We start from the raw sequence: 18877 nt of genomic DNA, 5'->3' as shown, positions 1-18877 counted from the left end.
ACTCGATATGTTTTAACAAAAGCATTCAATACTAATTATAATATTTTCAAATAGTATAAAAACTTTTTGACTGTTTATTTTTCCTCGTGAAATACCAAAATATTACATATTTTATCAAGTTTAATCAGTTTGGCAGTTTGTGTTAAATATATTGTGACACAAATCCTGGGTTTGTCCTTTTATCCATGAGTACTTTGAAATGTGATGACTTAGAGACTATAAGATCAGCTCTGCTTTCTGCTGGTCTAGATTCCTTCAAGGTGTTTTTCTTCTGATTTTAGCAGCCAAGACAATCAAATGCTGTTGCTGGGCTCTGAACACGCAATAAGAGACGTGATCCCGTCACAACCTTCAAGCCCTTCAAGCATCGGATATTTTACTGTTTGTTTTCAAAGCCTTGAATGATCTACGACCCTCTTATTTCTCCAGTCTACTAAATCTGACTGTTATATGAAATCCAGTTTAATAGTTCCCAATTCGTGACTTTTCAGTGAAGGTGACCAGACGTTTGCTGTCTGAGCACCTCGGCCGTGGAACTTCTTGTCTCTAGATCTCAGGATGGCAAAGTCAGTATCCACCTTTTATCACATCATCATCAAAAATGACTTTCATAAATGCTCTTCTGTAACCAATAGTATTTGTTTTAATTTTGATGCTGTTTTATTTTAATTAAATTATTTCATCATGTCTGGCAGTCTAGAGGCAATTCACACTTTAAAAAAAAAGTTTCTAAATACAGTATGTAAAAAATGACTAAATTAATTTTGATAGTATTACTTATACTTCCAGTTTGACCTGGTGTGCAGTGAAGAGTGGAAAAAACCATTCATGGCCACAGTTTTCTATGTGGGACAACTTTGTGATCTCTCTTCTCAGGACAGATCTCAGACAGGTGGTGAAAACCTGAGTAACAGTAAGAACCCAGAATTTAGAAAAATTACTTTTAAACTCTTTCCTGTGGTTTTTATCTGCATAACTTAGCAATAATAATTAAAATTTTGCAGAAGGATTCTGATAAGATTTGACAGTTTTAAAAATAATTAATGAAATAATTTTAAACAAATTTTTGTATTTTGTTACAATTTGTGATTTTACTTGTTTTTAGTTTGCAGCTATGTAATAAAACTTTTAAATATTGTTATATACTCATGAAAATAGAAAATACATGAATCATTGTGCTAAGTGTAATGTGTGATATTTTTTGTTTCTATTTAATTGTTTAATCTCTCCTTCTAGGTTTGGTAGGAGCCCACTCTCATTGCTGCCGTGGCATCTCTGACAATGTTCATCGTGACTCAATGGTTTTCACAAACTCGGACAATGTTCTGTATTATCTACTCCATCAGGGGTTTCTCATTCACCACCGTCTACACAACTGCTTTTGTGCTGGGTAAACGTACTCATTGTGTATACTTTTAACAACTATTAGTTGATTTAGAATATTATTGAATGTATTGTGTGTTCTGTGCTGTTTGTTACTTATCATGAATATCTTCACTTATTACGAATCTTTTTCTTTTTCTTCTTTTAATTTGTGTGCAGGCACTGAAATCTTAACTGGCCAAATCCAGATTATGTTCCCAGTGGGAATAAATTGTATGTTTTCTGTAGGCTACATGTTGCTGCCTCTCTGTGCTTATGTTTTGAGAGACTGGAAATCTCTGCTGCTTGTTGTCTCTCTTCCTGGTTTGTTCGTCATCCCCATCTGGTGGTAGGTTGTAAATATGTTTATTGTAAATTGATCTTGACATGAACCCTAATTGTATTTATTTTATTAATCCTCAACAGTTATACTACTTCTGTTTTGTTTATAACACTGATCCAGCCTTATCGTTGTGTTTCTTTGCTGAATTCTGGTCCAGGTTAATTCCTGAGTCTCCTCGCTGGTGGCCGAGGCCGTCATTAGAAAGATGGCCAAATCCAACAAAGTGTTATGATTCACATCATGCAGCAATCAGCACATGAGCCAGTGTGTGTGTGTGTGTGTGTGTGTGTGTGTGTGTGTGTGTGTGTGTGTGTGTGTGTGTGTGTGTGTGTGTTATTGACAATCATACAATGCATGGCAAGAATTATTGAATCTCCCATTTTAGAGTTGTGTAATTTTGGAGGCAAAAAAGCAGACGACAAACGCCCCAAAGCTGCAGTCATTTAAAATGGAAACTTCAAGAAACACTAAAAGAAATCAAGGAAAAAATGAGGTAGTCAATAACTATCTTTTTTTAGATTAAGAAGAAGAGGAAAAAAATACAGAATCACTTAATTATGAAGCGAAAAAATAGAATAACCCTGTATATACCCATTTCTAAAAGTAACACCTGCATCAGATTAAACTTTCTCATCACTGCGGTTAAAAACGGGTGATCACACCTTGCACAGCTGTTACACCAAGTGGACTGGTGTGAATCATGGCTCCTATGATTGAAACAAACAGGTGTGATTATTAAACTGCTTAAAGAAAGTAAATAATCACAGAATGTTAAAAAGATTTTGGTTGTTTAGTCAGTTGTGTCTACATGTACAAATAACATAGGCAGGTTAAAAAGCCAAACACACTGGTAACGCAGGGAGACCTCAGAGCATCACGAGGGAAAACTGAAAGAAAACAGGAAATTCACAGAAAAATAAATGAGGAACAACGGGGCGGAAACTGGAATTTAGGATTAGCGTAAAACTAAAAGAGAACTAAATAAAAGCCATCATTAACCCCCCCCCCCCAAATATCTCAAAAACCAAAGTTACAATGGGTTAATTTAAGCAATTGTCGGCTTGATTCCACAACTTTTTCCTCACAATTGATTAGTGATTTCATATTATTACCCTCTTCCTGATCTCAAAAAGCAATTGTTATTGACAATCATAGTTTTTCTTGTCTTTTTGTTTTTATTCAGTTTTTCTTACAGGCAGAAAGTCGCTATTATAAATGAGTACAGCTTTGTGGCATGTCTTTGATCTTTTCTCTTTTTTCTTTTTTAACATCCATTTTTTGAATGAACATCCTCCAAGAGTCTCAATTCCATAATTTCTGCCAAGGGTGGTAGAACAGTTCTTTCATGGCATTGTTAATGTCTGTATCAGACTGCATTAAAATATTGGTAATTATTATTATTATTATTAACTTGCAGCACATTGAGATAAGAACACCTCAGAAGAAATACCACAATATTCTCCACCTGGTGAAAACAAAAAACATCAGAAACACAACTATCATCACGTGTGTCGTATGGTGAGGAACCCGTTTTACTGTTTGAAGAACAGTCAAACTCACTTACCAAGAAAAACAGGTCTTCAGGTGAAGATATATATGTATACACTGTGTATGTGTATATATATATATATACATACACACACACACATATATACACATATATACACACATACACACATACATAGTGTATATATATATACATACACTATGTATATATATAATCACATTAAATCACTAGCCTTATTAAATATATTTTTTAATGTATTGTATTATATATCTAAAGTGCTTTCAGTCATTTCAGCAAATGATCATTTTCAGTGTTTATATTGTTTTTTCTTTATATTTTACTTGCTAACCTACAGTATAAAGGTAGTGAAATGTGTGTAGGTCCAAATTCCTATGGTCTTGATACCTTTAGTTAAATTCAGTTCCAGAACTCTTTTTCATCTAAACACCTCCGTCTCTTTTCAGGTCCAGCATTAGGATCGCATGTCACGGTTTTTCTCTGAGCCCATCTGAGCTTCATGGTGACCCGTTCCTCAGCTGCTTCATCTCGGCAGCGACAGAGATACCAGCAGACCTTTCCACGTGGTTAGCAGTGAAATATGTTCCACGTCGAACCACAATCATATTTATTTTGCTCACTACAGCGCTGTCAGTGTTCTTCGCTCAACTAGTGCCTGAAGGTATGAAAATGATTTCCAAATAACTAACTTACCTGGACAGAGATTCCACAAAGGATAAAGGTTTATATTCATTGAGATTTTGTTCTGGACATTGATCATAGTTCTTCATTCATTCCGTTTAACAACAGACCTTATTGTTTTGTCCCAGGTCTCTCCTTTATTGCTACCGCATTGCAGGTGGTGGGAAAATTAGCAGTCACAGCTGGAGCTGCTCTGATGTACAGTATGTCTACGCAGCAGAGCTTTACCCCACAGTGATCAGGAACACGGGGACAGGAACATGCAGCACCATCGCCACATTGGGAAGCTGCGTGGCGCCTTTTGTGTTAAGTCTGCCTGAGTAAAATTGTTCAGATTTTTTGATTCAAATGTTGGTTTTATCTGGATTTATCCAGGCATTTTGATACTTGATACTTAATCCTTTATTTTTGTACAGGAATATACTTTAAGTACCTGCCTTACGTAATATTTGGGACTATGGGTGTGTTGTCTGCCTTTGCTGCTCTCTTCCTGCCAGAGACTTTTAGACGACCTCTCCCTCAAACTATTCAAGAGATGCAGAAGAGAGAACGGTGGGTTGAAGAGTTGTATTTACAGTATGTATCTAAATAAAACACTGCTGTATAATCCCACAGTGTATAAATATCTATAAATGATTTCTGTTTGTGTCCTGACAGCATCAAACACCCATTCATCTCTAAAAAGCAGCATCCAGCCTCTGCAGCTGTCATTGAAAGTTGAGCTTCAAAGGGGATGTCTAAAAATATTCCTAACTTGATTGATTACTGATCTTGTTCTGATTTATCCCTCATTACATAAACTACAAGTAGATTTAATAAAGAAGTGACATCAAAATAATTACAGTTGTGCTTGATTCATACTGAACTGTCTCCAAAGTAGTCAATATTGGAAAAAAACACATTTTGATTTATTAATATAGTGGTAAAAACATTCAGATTTGGGGTTTAAATTCAATAAAAATAAAGTGAGGAAGTTATTTTCTGCAAGATTCATAAAATTACTTTAATTGAGATAGAGGTTGAGAAATAAAATCATATTTTGTACATGGAGACACACATATTGAGATACACAATTTTGTTAGAGAAAAATATCTTTAGGTGTATAGAAACTATCCTGTGATTTACATTGAATATGTGACGTATTGGGCTTAGAGGAATAAATGTCTGCTTTTGATTGAATATAGCAATCCAACACAATGAAATAGTAAACTTCAGTAGTTGACCAGAATCAACACACTCATTACAGGCGTAGCGGTCACAGTCTCATGTGGGTTACAGGATTGGTTGTGGAGAACTGCCTTCATGGTGCCACTTAGAACGTTTCAAAAAGCAACCCTGACTATCCTTCAATTTTGCAGATGTGTTTCACATCAAAATCTACCATAATGCTTCAAGAACTTAATCTAAACACACAAAAGTCCCTTTTTTCCTGAAATCTGCAGGTGTTAAACTTTCATGAAATCCTCGTGGGAATTTTGTTTGATGACCAACACGTTATTATAACAGGTCAGTGTTATAATAACGTGTCATGGTGGGACGACTTCATTTCAGAAGAAACAGGAAGTTGTTGAAACTTTACTATCAGTAGGTAAATCTGAAACAGACTTCATTTGCTGTCTTTTTGAAAACGTTCACATGTAATGATAGCGCCATCTGCTGGCAACAGGAAGTGTGTTTGTTTGCCAAACTGGATGTTCACTTTCCATTTGAATCATATTCTGATGATGCTGGTGTGAACTCTGGAGTGTGTAAACCCATTCAGAGCTGCTTGCAGCTTTAATTTTAATTCCTAACATCACAGAGAATAGAAGAATAGAAGTTTTTTTTTAAGTCGGGCGGCATATAAATCATTTTTAACATCTTCTATTCTCTGTGATGTTAGGAATTAAAATTAAAGCCTGTCATCTACTGAAGGCCAGTCTAGTTGACAAACTTGATCAAAATTAAAAAATGACACGTCGATCTGAGTAAGTGAAAATATGAAAAGTCAGCTGTTTAATGCTTCATTAATATTTAATGTAGATGACTGACAGAATTAACTCCATACATGACATTTATGTGGGAAGACAGTTGAATGCAGAACAAATGACAGAGTGTCCTTCACGTCATACATTATTCTCTATGAATATTCATGTTTTATCCGGGCTGGTGTTTCTAATCATGGTCGGGTTTGCAGACACTGACAGCTCCTTCAAGTTAGAGCTGTTCACCTGGACACTACCGGAAGTGGGAGGTTTTACCTTCAAATTAAAAGCCCTGCTAGGATTGACTGCAGGAGTGACCTGACACCGTGGACGTCCTAACGAGCAGAAGGCAGGATGCTGTCATCTCCAGCGCCGCTGCGCTCCTTCATCACAGCCTAGAAGAAAGTCCTGCCGGAGGGACGCGCTGTGGATCCAACCAGGTCCCACAGGAGGACCAGGAGTGGAAGAAAAAACACTTTTCTGGAATTTCTGTATTTTTCTCAGACGAATCGGGCAGCAGACAAACAGCATGAAGAACCCGGTGTTCTGGGCTGCGCTGGTCGGGCTGATCATCCTGTTGATGGAACAAGGTGAGTGATGGATTCTTCGGCTGAGGGGCTCTTCTGGGCTCAGATTCCGTTAGTGGTGTGGATGTCGCCGGTTTCATGCGTGTCTCAAACGGGTTTGCGCCTAAATCAGACATCAGAATGCTGGTCATGTCAGCAGGAGCTTAAGTAAAGCGATTAGTGAGGCGCAGATCAGCTGTCTTATTCCAGACCTGCTGCTCTGAAGGTGTTCTACATCACAAATGTTCATCTGCTGCATATTTATCTGAAAGTTTATTCCTAAAGGGGTGATTCTGATTCTGATCAGTCTTAGTTGTGGTTGTGTATTTTCTGCCAAAGGAAAAAAGAAAGAAAATGTAATCAATGTTTTTCATCTCGCTGGTTGTTAGTTTCTAATTGGATGGATTCTCAATAATAAACGGAACATTTGTCTTTCTGTGGCTTCGACCTGATGTGATCTGGATTAGTTAAACCACAACCCGGATTCCTTCCCTTCAGAGTTGATTTGGTCCTCTATTCCTAATCCACACCGACTGCGTTAAGGTCACCGACTTAGACCGGGATTCTCCTTCAGATGAAGGCTTTTGCTGTCGGGGGGCCGTGGAGCGGCTCCCGGTGCTCCTCCCGGTGCTCCTCCCGGTGCTCCTCCCGGTGCTCCTCCCGGTGCTCCTCCCGGTGCAACTCCCGGTGCACCTCCCGGTGCTCCTCCCGGTGCTCCTCCCGGTGCTCCTCCCGGTTCTCCGGTCTTCTGACCTTGTTTACACGTTTAATCAATCAATCAAACAAAACAACCATCACATTTGTGGCCACGTGTTAAGAAGAAACGTATCCCTATAATCCCTAAATAAACCTGTTGTGTCAAACTTTAATATTTAGGGGTAGACTGGTGAGACCCTTCTTCCTCTGACAGGGTGATGGTCTGTGTTTGTCTTTTATTTGTTGGTTTTCATTCTATGTATATTTCTGCTTTTCTGTTCCTGCCGTCTTCTGGATTGGTGGCACCTGGTCTGGTTTTCCCTGATTGACTCTTTAGTGTTCAACCTATCTGTGTTTAGTATTACCCAGCATGCAATATGCTGATCATTACTTTCACCTGAACCCATTGTAGCACCTTGATCTGTCGACTTAAGGCCCTTCACTTCAGTTCAGCCCCGTCATAGTGTAATTCAGTATTTGTTTTTATCAGTCAATCAAGTTTTCTTTATATAGCATTTAATCACACCAACAGACATTTCACACAGAGAAACCCAACTGAACCCCCCAGAACATCAGAGACAGTGGTGGGAAAAACTCCCTCGTTGAGGAAGAAACTCCGGGCAGGACCCAGACTCTTTAGGGCGGCCATCCTTCTTGACAGGTTGGGTGGAAAAGAAATAAAGGAAGATAAGGACAGGGTCAGAGAGAGAGACAGAGTCAGATAGTCCAGATAGAGTCAGTGTCTCTATGGTTAGAGTTAGACCAGTTAGAGTCAGTGTCTTTATGGTTAGTTAGTCCAGATAGAGTCAGTGTCTTTATGGTTAGTCCAGATAGAGTCAGTGTCTTTATGGTTAGAGTTAGACCAGATAGAGTCAGTGTCTTTATGGTTAGTTAGTCCAGATAGAGTCAGTGTCTTTAAGCTTAGAGTTAGACCAGATAGAGTCAGTGTCTTTATGGTTAGTTAGTCCAGATAGAGTCAGTGTCTTTATGGTTAGTTAGTCCAGATAGAGTCAGTGTCTTTATGGTTATAGTCAGACCAGATAGAGTCAGTGTCTTTATGGTTAGAGTTAGACCAGATAGAGTCAGTGTCTCTATGGTTATAGTCAGACCAGATAGAGTCAGTGTCTCTATGGTTATAGTCAGACCATGTGATGCAGGAGCTGACTTGGGGACCAGGAAGTCAGGCTGTGTTCACCGACTCCTGGGTTGTTGTCTTCACACATGTTCACCATCAGGAGTTGGTGAATTCAAGGAACAATTACAGCTGATTGGATGACTGTGTGGAGGAAGGAGGAAGAGAGGAAGCAGGACCCCAGCAGATGGATTGATGGGGGGTGATACTGGTGGGATGGGGGGGCAGGTCCACAGCTGATGAGGGGTGAACCTGAGAGAACCTGTGGGGAGAGGCTGCGTTAGTAAAGGTGTGAATGGAGACCAGGAGAGAGGTCAGAGGGGAGGACAGAGGAGCTCAGTGAGTCTGGATGTTGAGTCTCCAGCAGAGCAGGTCTACAAAAAAAGAACTTAGCACCCTAAGCTGCCTTAGTCGTAAAATGTTTGAAAAAGCAATGCTTTAAGTCTGGTGTTAAATGAGAGGGTGTCTGCCTCCTGAACCGAGCAGAGAGTCGTGTTCCATTCGTTGTTGTTACTCCTTGACCGCTGGTGTTCGACCTCGAGTTCTCTGGATTAGTGACTCTTGGGGATCCCTCTTGCGTGTTCTTCTGGTTTGAAACAGACTGATTAAAGGCTTCTGATTTTGTGACCCTGGTTCCTTCTGAAACCCTAACAGTGTCGTCACCAGTGGACAGTTAAACCAATGAGTGAACACATGAACCAGGTGAAGGAGTTGGTGAACACAGAGGCTGAGGGGACATGTGTCCTCATCAGGTCTCAGTGTTTTCTGGCTCAGCAGCCCATGTGATGATGTGGGATTGTCCGTGGCTGCATAAAAAGCTGTCATCTACAATATGCCGTCTGTTCTACATGGAAAAAAGTGGGTTAGAGGTTTTCCATGAAGAATTGAAATAAAGCTGCACATCTGAAACAACACGTGTGCAAGAAGAAGGTTACATATTTACCTCCTTAAAAGGATATTGACTTAAAATCTGCTTTGACCAAAGTAGAGAAATATAAATGTACTTTTCCTCTTATAGAATACCACCTACAACTGTTTCCAATGGTTGGACAGAATATTTTGAGCTGCAATGTTAAACCAACACCACTATTTCACCCAATGAAGAACAAAAAAGAGTCACTTTTCAATGTCACGTATTTAGAAAATACAGGTGGTAAATAAAAGACTGAGTGAATGGAGTGACTCACTGTAGTCCAGTATATTAAAGCTCATTTTAAACATCCCAGAAGGCTGAACACACCCTCACTGCTAATGTCATGCATTAGTGCCGGGGGTATTTTAAAGCACTCATTATTCTTCTCTGTGTCAAGTAGAATAAAACCTCTGAGTACGTGATAATGTCCTGAAAAGTTCTCAAAGTACCTGAGACAAACAGTTTGCTTCCATTGTGCTGCTCTATTAAAATGTCTGCAGTGAACAGACCCGTCAAAACGTTCCCTCTGCAGCATTTCAAGTCAGATCTGTTGGAGTGTAAATTGGGGTTTAAGTATTTTGCTTATCAACAGAGTTCTAGCAGAATTAGAGGAGTGTTGTATTAATTTAAAATCTATCGCAAAACGAGTAACGGCTTAGTGGAAAACAGAAGAATGAACAGCAGTGAGGACAGCTGATGGATCAACAGAAGTGGAGAGTTCATCACAAGATGTGACACTAAAATGTACTGGATTACGTTTGAGGCGTTAAGATTTGAAGCGATTATATCACATTTTACCTCAAAAGAATGAGTTGTTCTGATCAAATCTGAATCTTCTTGATTGACTGTTTTATTTGTGTAATTAGTTTCAAACATTTAGATCTGGACTTGGAGTTACTTTCAGATCTTGGTGAAAGCAGGAACTTCCCAGATTTTATTTGACTCCCTCCTTAAATACAAGTCAATCCTTTTTTTTCTTGTTTGTCTGCCCATCTGGTTCTATTTAACATCCTATTTTTTATCCCCTTTTCTGTTTTTCTGTCTGGACAAAACCAGCATCATGGCTGTCATAGTTCTATGTTGTTTTCTGGATCTCTTTCTCTTGCAGGTGATAAAAAGTCTGACTCTGTCAGGCGTCAGCTTCACATTATTCCCCCCACAGAAGACATTTTCTACCATGTAAGGTTTCTGGCACAAATAGTTGTTAAGCATGAGTTCACCTTGACAGAAGAGAATGTAGTTGGGATGTTCGGTTTTGAAAACACTTCTCTCAAGATGATAATAAAGAAATGGAAGAAAAAAAATTTCCACTCAAGCAAACTAAATTTTAAAAGAAGACACTTGAGAAGCTTCAGGGGGGGGGGGTTGAATCCAGACCTCAGACCTTCTGTGGAGGATGATTCTCTCTCTGCATTTGCATGGTTTCCTCTGTCCTCTAACTTCCTTTCATACACTAAAAATGTACAGTATAGTAATATCTCAGTACTTTTAAAAGAATAATTTCCCCGTAGGGGATCAATAAAGTTCACTTTAAGTTAGTTTTTTGTTTTTAAGCAGCGCAGCCAGAACCAGATGGTTCAGCATTTCATTAGAGAGGAAGAACAATTTACACTTCAATAGAAGTCGTAACAATCAGATGTTTCATTACTAAAGCAGTGGTGCGACAAGAAACCAGACACACACATGAATAGCTCTGCCAATCAAATCAGATTCACAAATTCTGACTGATTAATGAACTTCTTCTTCCTGACTGATTCCCATCACTGCTGATGTTCTGTGATGCTGACCTGATAACACACTAGTTGATGCAGACCCTTAAGGACAGCCACCGGGGGCCTTCTGATGGTCTCTGTGTTTCTGACTGGGGATTGCAAGTGATGAATAATTTTCTGAATCCCTCAAACAAGAAAAGATTACAACTCCAACAGTTGATCAACTTACATACGAGTAAAATGAGCAAATCCCAACAAACACAACGAAGTGTTGACATCAGTGGGAGTTGCAAAGGAAGTTGCAAACGTGAACAAACCAAATTAAAAAACCAGCAACACACCAGAAAACTGCTCTTGTGAAGAAACGAGACGGGGGGAAGATGTTGCCACCTGTGTAGATTAAGTGATCATCCATTCAGGAGGAAAACATTACATTTACCTATAAGATATTACAAAAGCTTCAGAATATCTGCCGGGCGTGTTTCATAGTGAATCTGATTGGAATACACACCACGTGAACACCACGTGAACACCACGTGAACACGACGTGAACACCACGTGAACACCACGTGAACACCACGTGAACACCACGTGAACACCACGTGAACACCACGTGAACACGACGTGAACACCACGTGAACACCACGTGAACACCACGTGAACACGACGTGAACACCGCGTGAACACCGCGTGAACACCGCGTGAACACCGCGTGAACACCGCGTGAACACCGCGTGAACACCACGTGAACACCACGTGAACACCACGTGAACACCGCGTGAACACCACGTGAACACCACGTGAACACGACGTGAACACCACGTGAACACGACGTGAACACCACGTGAACACCACGTGAACACCACGTGAACACCACGTGAACACCGCGTGAACACCGCGTGAACACCGCGTGAACACCACGTGAACACCACGTGAACACCACGTGAACACCGCGTGAACACCACGTGAACACCACGTGAACAACACGTGAACACGACGTGAACACCGCGTGAACACCGCGTGAACACCGCGTGAACACCGCGTGAACACCGCGTGAACACCACGTGAACACCACGTGAACACCACGTGAACACCACGTGAACACCACGTGAACACCACGTGAACACCACGTGAACACCGCGTGAACACCGCGTGAACACCGCGTGAACACCGCGTGAACACCGTGTGAACACCACGTGAACACCACGTGAACACCACGTGAACACCACGTGAACACCGCGTGAACACCACGTGAACACCACGTGAACACCACGTGAACACCACGTGAACACGACGTGAACACCACGTGAACACCACGTGAACACCACGTGAACACGACGTGAACACCGCGTGAACACCGCGTGAACACCGCGTGAACACCACGTGAACACCACGTGAACACCACGTGAACACCGCGTGAACACCGCGTGAACACCACGTGAACACCACGTGAACACCACGTGAACACCGCGTGAACACCACGTGAACACAGCAACAAAAGTTCCCTCTTTTATCCATTAATAATCGATTGGGGATCAAACACGTGGAGGTTTCTGGACTGTGTTGAATCGATTCAGTTTTCCAGATGTTCAATGACCTGAAGGTAAAGTCCTGGCTCCTGTAGAGACTGTTGGAGTCTCTTTTAGCTGCAGGGGACCTAAGAAGTCCACATATGGAACCGGTCCAGATCCCACTCTTTTTCACTCACTCGGGTCTCAAAGCAGAGACTTGTGGTCCCACACGGAGTGGACTGAACGACTGACGCGTGGATACGATGAATACACATTCAGAATTTGTACATGTAGTCGATCTCTGATCACGTAAATGTGATAACATGTCAGTAGTGTGTCCTTCTCTAAGATCTCTACTTACTGCATGTCACATTTCCTGCAACAGAAATTTTCTTATGTATTTTTCTGCAGTTTAATTAAGAATCTATCTTGGATTTTAAAACTGATTGAACGGATGGAAAATAAACTGGAAACATTACAGACACCCCCCGTTGCCAGAGGACACAGCAGCTGTCCTTCAGCCTTATTACCAGGGCCAAGACTTTTACTCCCCAGCCTGAAAAGAAAAGAAGCCGTTAAGAACACAAGGTCAGAACACACACACACACACACACACACACACACACACACACACACACACACACACACACACACACACACACACACACACACACACACACTGCAATCACATTTTCAGACTCTCTGAATATCTTTTGTAAAATGTGTAATGTTGCTGTGTTCATTCTGTCTTTCGCTCTGTAAGGCAGTTTGATCTTCCATCATCGTCACGTTGACCGGTTCCTTGTCCCGTACAGATCTGGTCCTTGTCTTTTAGTGGTGTGGTGTCTCAGACATTGTTATAGTGTTGTCTCTAGTTCACAGGACATCTTAGTAATTAAAAGTAACTCATGGTTTGCATGAATGATGTTCTTGAAACCTAAATGTGTGGTGGTGCAGAGAATATTACTGTTCCTCTGTTTGATACCCCCCCGTCTCTGTGGGGTTTCTATGGTTTCCTCCTCCCCACAAATAGGAGGAAACCACATTGAATGTGTTTAGTGTATTGGTCGCTCCAGACTGAGACTGGGTGGCTCCAGGTCACTGTGACCAGATTGGAATAAACTGCTGATAGATTAGGATTATTTTGTCGATCATCAAAAGGGATGAATTAAAGAAACCCCAAAATCAGCAAAACATCTTCCTTTAACTGTGTGTGTGTGTGTGTGTGTGTGTGTGTGTGTGTGTGTGTGTGTGTGTGAATTATACAGTGAAAAAAGAAAAGTATAAAGAATAAAAAATAATAAAGTAGCTGTCTTTGATTTCAGCTGAATTGGTTGTAAGTGGTTGTTTTTATTAGATAAGGAGTGGGGGGGGGTGATGTTCTGACTTTAGAGTCAGACGGAGTAAAACTTTATTTGTTCAGTTTGAAGTTATAATGTTTGGGAAACTTATTAAATGTTTTTATGAGCTTTTTTCCTCTGAAATGGATTTAAAGTTAAAGAATGCTGTTTTCATGAAAAGGTTATTTGAAATAATAATGAAATATTCTAAGATACATTTACGCGCTGGATTTGACAAAAGACAAAATAACAATATTTCAAAATATCAGAAGAAGAAATTCACTTTAGTAATCCCCTTGGGGAAATTATGGTTTTAAAACTTTATGCACTGACTGTGAGGACTGACCAGCAGCAGCTCAGTGGAATGAAATGGAGCCCGGTGTTCAAGGGGTTAATTTGTTATACAAAGAATGAAAAACAGGAAATAAGATCTGTGTTGGTTATTATAGGTGAAGCTGCAGCGACACGAACACAGGACCTCTGCTTCAGACTGAAGTTATCTGTATGCATAACACACACACACACACACACACACACACACACACACACACACACACACACACACACACACACACACACACACACACACAGGGACATGGTTCTAATGCTCTGCTGGAACCAGTCACACTAAAGAAATTAAAGCTGTTCAGGGGGGCTGCAGAGCCGCTTCCTGCACCAGGCTGATAACACCCCCCCCCCAGAGGACTACCTGCCTCCACCTGCAGCTTCTTTGTTTAGTCTTTGATAACTTGTAGTCCTGCTTGCATGATTTAGAAATATATTTATTGGATCGATGAAGACATTGAAATGCTGTGAGAAGTGGCTTCATTGTGTTTCAGGGTGTTGATACTGACGTGTGTGTGTGTGTGTGTGGGGGGGGGTATCTGGTGATGGAGTGAGACGTGTGCAGCGTGTTGGATTCAGAAGTGTGTGTTCGTTACGTAACGATTCTCAGTGGCTGTGATGTAAATGAGTAGGACCGGGTTTCCTCTCCTCCACTACAGCTGAAGTTAGACGGTCTACAGTCAGTCTGCCTGGTGCAGCGCACTGCAGGGTATTCAGGGGGGGTTAGAGAATTCTCTCATCCTGTTGGCTGTTTGTCGATAATGGACAAAAAAAATAGATTCTACTGGATTTACATTTTTTTGTTCACATTTCTGAAACAATTCCGTTTCAGAAATCCAAAAATGTACAAACAGAGGAGACATTTAAGAGCTTTCATGTTTCATGTAGAGCTCTTGACAGGAATGTGATTCCAAGTCATGTAACAGGCTGTAAATAGTTTACAAGCAAATATTGATCACAGTGAGGAAATAACGATGGGTGGTGAAAATAAGAAGGTAACATCAGCTAGCGTTGTCTTAAGAAGGGAGGGGAATAAATGAACGCCTCAGTGAACACCCTACTTAAAGTCCAAACTAAAGTGTAGCAGCAAGTTTATTAATTATGTTTATTATTCTATTGAAAATGGCAATTTGAAGACTGTTTAATGCATTAATATAAGTTACAGCAGGGAGGACTCCTTTATCGCCTGAATGCTCACAGGTAATTTATGTGGCCTGGATAGAATTCACCTTCCATAAATGCAGACGGGTAACGACTTAAAGGTCAGGGGAGACGTCCTGATGGGGGGGCCGTTGGCTTTTTAATACACGGAGGGACTCTAACATTATTGATCTCCTGTGTGGCGTGACTTTGAAAGGTAATTACTGGGTTATGTGTGATGGGCTTTCCCTCCCCAAGGGGAAACTTTATCACAGCGATGTAAGAACTTCTCTCTCTTCTGACACACAACTCAGTCAATACTGATCACCAGCTGCTTACCTGAGGACAGAATAGGCAGCGTCAATAACGTGAACCATTTATTTATCAAAGCCATAGGAGTTAGTGGTGGGGGTCTATGAAAGTAAAACATTTTGTTTCATTAGAACACAAAAATAAAGGTTACATCTACCCTCTGAGGATCCATGCAGGGACTTGATTCATTTCTAAGAAACATAAAGAAGGTTTTTACATGACTATCCTGAGAAGGACGTAGAAAACAGAAGTAGCTGGTTCAGAAGAAAAGAGATTAGAGAGTGGAGCGTAGAGACGGGATGGAGCGAGGCAGCGGGGTGGGGGGGTTACTGCTGTGCTGCAAACCGTAGCCCAAAGCCAACCAGAGAACCAGATCTGGGTTCAGACCCGGGGGGGGAGGGGGGGTCAGCATTTCTTTGAGACTTCTGCTTCTTCCCTTGAAGCAAACTTCACAGCAGCTGCTTCCACCAGCCCAGAGCTGCTGTTTGGAGGATGTGAGGCTCTCACCAGTCCTGAGGCTCCTGTCAGCATCAGGTCCTACAGAACAGGTCAGCAAACACTCGTATGACTAGTACTGAGTACTTCAGATGGGTGAGGAAATGGATGTTTAAGACTGATTTTATTCTGTATATATTTTAAATGCAATAATATGAAAGACTGGTGGCCTGTAGCACCACTGCTACTTTTTTAGACTGAAGAGTAGGTTTTTTGAGCTGTTACTGCAGGAGAGAATCCTCCTGTTATTCAGTCTGACTGAGAGTTTCAGCCATTTAAATCAGGAAATGATATGTTTAAAAGTTTTACTCAGTTTTTTATTGTGTTCATGTTGATGATGTTGCCCATCAAAACTGAACTAAATTGAAAGAACAGTTGTAATTACTGGCCCAAAAGTGTCCTCTCCTTTATTGCCCAAGAACAAAGATCTGAGTTGTTCTGGTTCTACAAAGGAATCCACAAAGAGTTTAAATTTCCCCTGAAAAACCCCTCCAGCATTTCCTTTAGTGGTCGATCACCCTGTAATTACAATTCAGAAAACAATCACAAATCATGTATGCAGCGTGATTGCGTTCTGTCATTCAGGCGTCCTGACAGGAGTTACTGTTTGTTCAGTGATCACTGAGGTGATTTAGACAAGAGGCTCCACTTACACTTGGTGTCTAGAGAGACTCTGGTTTGTCAGTGAGCCGTAGACCTCCGCTCCGCCTCTGCAGATGTTGTGTGCTGAATGCGTCACGATGTCGTCCTTCAATAATTAACCTCAATTAACAAAAACGTCTTTTGGTGAAAGGATGTGCAAAAGCTTTGAGTCTAGCAGCAGAATGCTGAAATATCTTTTTAAATTCCAGGTCGTGCCGTGTCCGTGTCGCTGGCCTTTAACTCTGATCTCTGATTTAAAAATGTATGTTTGGCTTGAACAATGGAGTCTGTGGAAACTGGAATACACAAATGAAGATGTCTTTTCAGCTTGTACACACCTGGCTATTTCAAGGTTAATATTAAATGACACTTTGTAAAGAGAATATTATCATCGGGAGCCAGCCAACACGTTTCTCATGCTGTGACTTTTGGGTTTCCATCTTTTTCTCCGTGACACTTCTGTCAGGATGTTCTGGGAAGCTGCGCGTGTTCAATGTCACGCAGAAAATTGGATTACGTTTGTTCAGATGTAGTTTAGATATTAAAGCTCTTTGGCTCAAAAGGTGTGCCCCATAATGCAATGTGGTTTTATCACAGCTTATCTGATATTTGATGCTGTGACCCGGAGTATAAAAATAATTTTACTGCATTTTCAGAGCCTTTGATAAACAAACCTAGAAATTAAAGTTTTCATGTATAAAAAAAGTTGGAAATTCAACAAATTTGTTGTTTTTAACCAAAATCTTTGTTGAGTCATAAAAAAAATAGATGTAAAAATAAGCTTCTTATGTTTTCTCCTGCAAAGACAGATTATTGCTACAAATCAACCCAGAAAACAAGTCAAAATGCTATCACAGCTTTTTCAAAAACATTCAAATTACTTTCATAAAAAGAAAATAAATGCTAAATGTAGATGTTAGAATGTGGGGGCTCGGCTCTTTATTGGTGAGCTTTTCTCATTTCCTGAATGATTTCCTGTTTATCAGCTGAGTGTTGGCTATTACAGATTAATCAATAACTTAAAGTGAACTGTCGATGCCAACTCAATGGTCCAGCATCACAACCAGATGAACCTGCAGGTTTAACCCAAACAGAGTTACTGTTTATGGTAATAATTTTGAAGAAAAAAAAATTACTGATTCATATGTTGATTTTATTATCTGGGTGTCCCTCAAACCAGCATACGCCCACACTTTAATACATTTAAACTGGAGGCTAAGGCGTCTCTTTTTCACCACAACGCTGCTGTTACTCCACTTCTTTGGCCACATTATGAATTCAAAAGTATTTTGATAAACTATGTCTTCATAAATATCAGTACAGAGAAAGTAATTTCAGCTACGGTACAAAGGTAAATAAATAGAGGTGCATGCTTTTGTATCTGAAGGACAGTGTAATGAATGAATGAATGTAATGAATTTGTAAAATAAACTCCAAATATAAATTCTTGCCTGAATTCCTTTCGGTGAATGTGATCCATTCAACAACAACAAGACCTCAGTTCCTGCTGCATAGCTCAGTTACATGGAAATGAAATGTACGTCGAGGGCCGCTGGTCTTTTGGGGGTAGCAGCCGACTGGACGTTGTGGTTAATCTAACTTAGGCTGCAGGTGTCTGCATTACAACATGAGGTGTGAGCCCTCATAACCTTTTTATTAATGAAAGGTCAGAGCAGGGTGGGCGGTTGGTACCGAGGAGGTGTCAGCTGTCTGCCGTCGTTGTTCCAGGCAGGATGAGGTCAAGAACTTCACGCAGGATGATTTCCATACATCCACCTCCTTTAGATACGTGTAGTTCTCTGTCTGCCCTTGGATGCTGTCTGTTAATATTAAGCTACCTCTAAAGACGAGTCTCACTTATGGGATTAGAAGTGCATTGAACAATGCCGTATTCTTGAGGTGTTCCAGCAGCCTTCGTCATCACATATTAGTGTCTTCAGAAATAAACTTCATGTCCAGCCTTTCTTGGGTCAAACCAAACCGTGTTGTTGAGGTTGTTGGTTTAAATCCTATTTCTGCTGCAGTCACACGTCCATAAATGGACATTTTTTCACTGATTCCACCAAATAACCAATTTGAATTCAAACTGATTCATTCTGTGAATCTTCTAAATCCAATTGAGAAAACTCTATTGTCGTTGTCGTCATTGAACATTACGGCGAGTCAGCTCAATTTTATGTTTTTTTTCTGCAAACAGG

The 18877-nt window shown here is 40.6% G+C and overlaps 3 protein-coding genes across 3 annotated transcripts in view; all 3 read left to right on the top strand.

Moving 5' to 3' along the window:
• Positions 1-4712, top strand: part of LOC137606261 (organic cation/carnitine transporter 2-like) — a 62590-nt gene extending 57878 nt beyond the window's left edge. Inside the window, exons 10-11 of the mRNA XM_068331438.1 lie at positions 4328-4463; positions 4569-4712. Of these exons, the coding sequence (XP_068187539.1) occupies positions 4328-4463; positions 4569-4632 (200 nt within the window). The 3' untranslated portion in view covers positions 4633-4712. The remainder of the gene's footprint in view (positions 1-4327; positions 4464-4568) is intronic.
• LOC137606262 (organic cation/carnitine transporter 2-like) lies at positions 437-4457 on the top strand. Its single transcript, XM_068331439.1, has 7 exons — positions 437-566; positions 790-913; positions 1237-1390; positions 1612-1711; positions 3123-3223; positions 3677-3891; positions 4040-4457. The coding sequence occupies exons 2-7, from the start codon at positions 829-831 to the stop codon at positions 4147-4149; spliced, it is 765 nt and encodes a 254-aa protein (XP_068187540.1). The 5' UTR covers positions 437-566; positions 790-828; the 3' UTR covers positions 4150-4457.
• A 1319-nt stretch (positions 4713-6031) lies between the features above and the next one.
• ntm (neurotrimin) overlaps positions 6032-18877 on the top strand; it is a 180225-nt gene continuing 167379 nt past the window's right edge. Inside the window, exon 1 of the mRNA XM_068331780.1 lies at positions 6032-6465. Coding sequence (XP_068187881.1) covers positions 6405-6465 — 61 coding nt within the window. The 5' untranslated portion in view covers positions 6032-6404. The remainder of the gene's footprint in view (positions 6466-18877) is intronic.

The sequence above is a fragment of the Antennarius striatus genome, chromosome 13 (assembly GCF_040054535.1).
Source record: "Antennarius striatus isolate MH-2024 chromosome 13, ASM4005453v1, whole genome shotgun sequence".
NCBI lineage: Eukaryota > Metazoa > Chordata > Actinopteri > Lophiiformes > Antennariidae > Antennarius > Antennarius striatus.
Note: the sequence above shows the minus strand (reverse complement) of the source record. Positions and strands in the feature narration are given on the sequence as shown.

Excerpts from the sequence above, each read along its gene's own strand:
- LOC137606262 (XM_068331439.1), top strand. The coding sequence starts at position 829 with ATGGCCACAGTTTTCTATGTGGGACAACTTTGTGATCTCTCTTCTCAG. Across the intron at positions 1,391-1,611 it reads CACAACTGCTTTTGTGCTGG|GCTACATGTTGCTGCCTCTC; the intron begins GTAAACGTACTC and ends TGTTTTCTGTAG. Across the intron at positions 3,892-4,039 it reads CGCTCAACTAGTGCCTGAAG|GTCTCTCCTTTATTGCTACC; the intron begins GTATGAAAATGA and ends GTTTTGTCCCAG.